The following is a 1,699-nucleotide window of genomic DNA, read 5'->3' on the forward strand; positions in this document are numbered from 1 at the left end:
GAGGGGCGTCCGTGTGGAGCCCTGGATAACCGATCAAGTATGTAGATACCATACGGCAAGTTTAATTTATTTCAGGTACACCAAATGCAGTACACTCATTGTAAGACTAATTTATATAAGACAGAAAGCGATTCATCAACTTGTGCTCCTTCTTTCTTGTGTGACAGGGGAGGCTACCGCTCCTTTCACAGCAGACTCTGCACCCGAGTTGTTGGCCTTTAAAGTCAACACCCGTGGTTTGTAGAGTTCTGTTTGTGATGGGGTCTGGTGGTTTCCGATTGTCTGTATGTTCATGGAAACCTTCGGGTTTGCATAACAGTTTTTATAGGGCTAAGAAATTAGCCCTAACATTTTCAAACCTGTTTGATTGCACTTCGCTTCCCGAGGTGATCGTAGTGTTTCGGCACACGGTTACATCTGGCGCTGCGAGCAGGATGGGACTCGGCATGATATGTTCAGGTAATGGCATAATATGACCACTGAACATTTTCGTGCTGTTCCCATTCTGCGAACTTGGGATGGACAGTGGTCCCCCGGTTCGGAACTTCGGGACGAAGTTCATTTCAAACGGGGGCGATTGTGACAGGGGAGGCTACCGCTCCTTTCACAGCAGACTCTGCACCCGAGTTGTTGGCCTTTGAAGTCAACACCCGTGGTTTGTAGAGTTCTGTTTGTGATGGGGTCTGGTGGTTTCCGATTGTCTGTATGTTCATGGAAACCTTCGGGTTTGCATAACAGTTTTTATAGGGCTAAGAAATTAGCCCTAACATTTTCAAACCTGTTTGATTGCACATCGCTTCCCGAGGTGATCGTAGTGTTTCGTCACTCGGTTACACTTGTGTATGGGCCGGACATAGTCAACACCGTAAACGAGCCCACACGATTTGGACTGCCGTTCAAATACGTCTCTCTTTATTTTCTTGTTCACTATCTTAACGAATGAAATAGAGACATAATTTGCAAATAGAAAATTGTAGATAGTGAGGCTCTTGGTCGCATACGACCAAGGAAGCGCGATGCCTTTAAACACGGACCCATTGTCATTGACCTTGACCTGTGGTGTGTGTGTGTGTGTGTGTGTGTGTGTGTGTGTTGTGTGTGTGTGTGTGTGTGTGGTGTGTGTGTGTGTGTGTGTGTGTGTGTGTGTGTCATGTAGGTGAGGGCACGGACCCTTTGACCTTGACCTGTGGTGTATGTGTCGTGCAGGTGATCAAGGACTACAAGCTGATCCTGGTGGTGATGATCCTGGTCATGCTGGACGTGGCCCTGCTGGTGGCCTGGCAGGTGGTCGACCCCTTCACCCGGGCTGAGAAGAGGCTGGCGCCAGAGGTGAGTCTTACTGTGATCAAGTGTTGCATGCAACAAGCAGAGACGGTCTGGCAGGTCGTGAACCTCTTCAAGCGGGCTGAGAAAAGGCTCGCACCAGAGGTGAATGGTTTTACAGGAAAGATAGTGCCTTAACAACATGTATCGCCTTGAAATAGCAGCATGTGACAGAATTGGGCAGAATGACTGGTTCAAGTTGACGTTCTGTTTGTAAGTTGGTCCAGGGATGACGTGCCAAAAGGGGTAAGCAACCCAAATCAATATTACTGGTAACCGTTGTACAGTTATATCACCGTGTTTTCACTTTGCCCTTGCAAACATTATAATGAAAGTGGATTGTTGGCTTATCCGTATCCTCAGAGAAGCAGAACAT

General features: G+C 47.6%; 1 protein-coding gene across 1 annotated transcript in view; it reads left to right on the forward strand.

Moving 5' to 3' along the window:
• The window catches only part of LOC138956037 (gamma-aminobutyric acid type B receptor subunit 2-like), a gene marked incomplete at its 3' end in the record, with an annotated part of 14,453 nt that extends 13,124 nt beyond the window's left edge, over window positions 1–1,329 (forward strand). Inside the window, exon 4 of the mRNA XM_070327505.1 lies at window positions 1,207–1,329. Within this exon, the coding sequence (XP_070183606.1) occupies window positions 1,207–1,329 (123 nt within the window). The remainder of the gene's footprint in view (window positions 1–1,206) is intronic.
• Window positions 1,330–1,699: the final 370 nt, after the last annotated feature.

The sequence above is a fragment of the Littorina saxatilis genome, unplaced genomic scaffold, assembly GCF_037325665.1.
Source record: "Littorina saxatilis isolate snail1 unplaced genomic scaffold, US_GU_Lsax_2.0 scaffold_1647, whole genome shotgun sequence".
Classification (NCBI taxonomy): Eukaryota; Metazoa; Mollusca; class Gastropoda; order Littorinimorpha; family Littorinidae; genus Littorina; species Littorina saxatilis.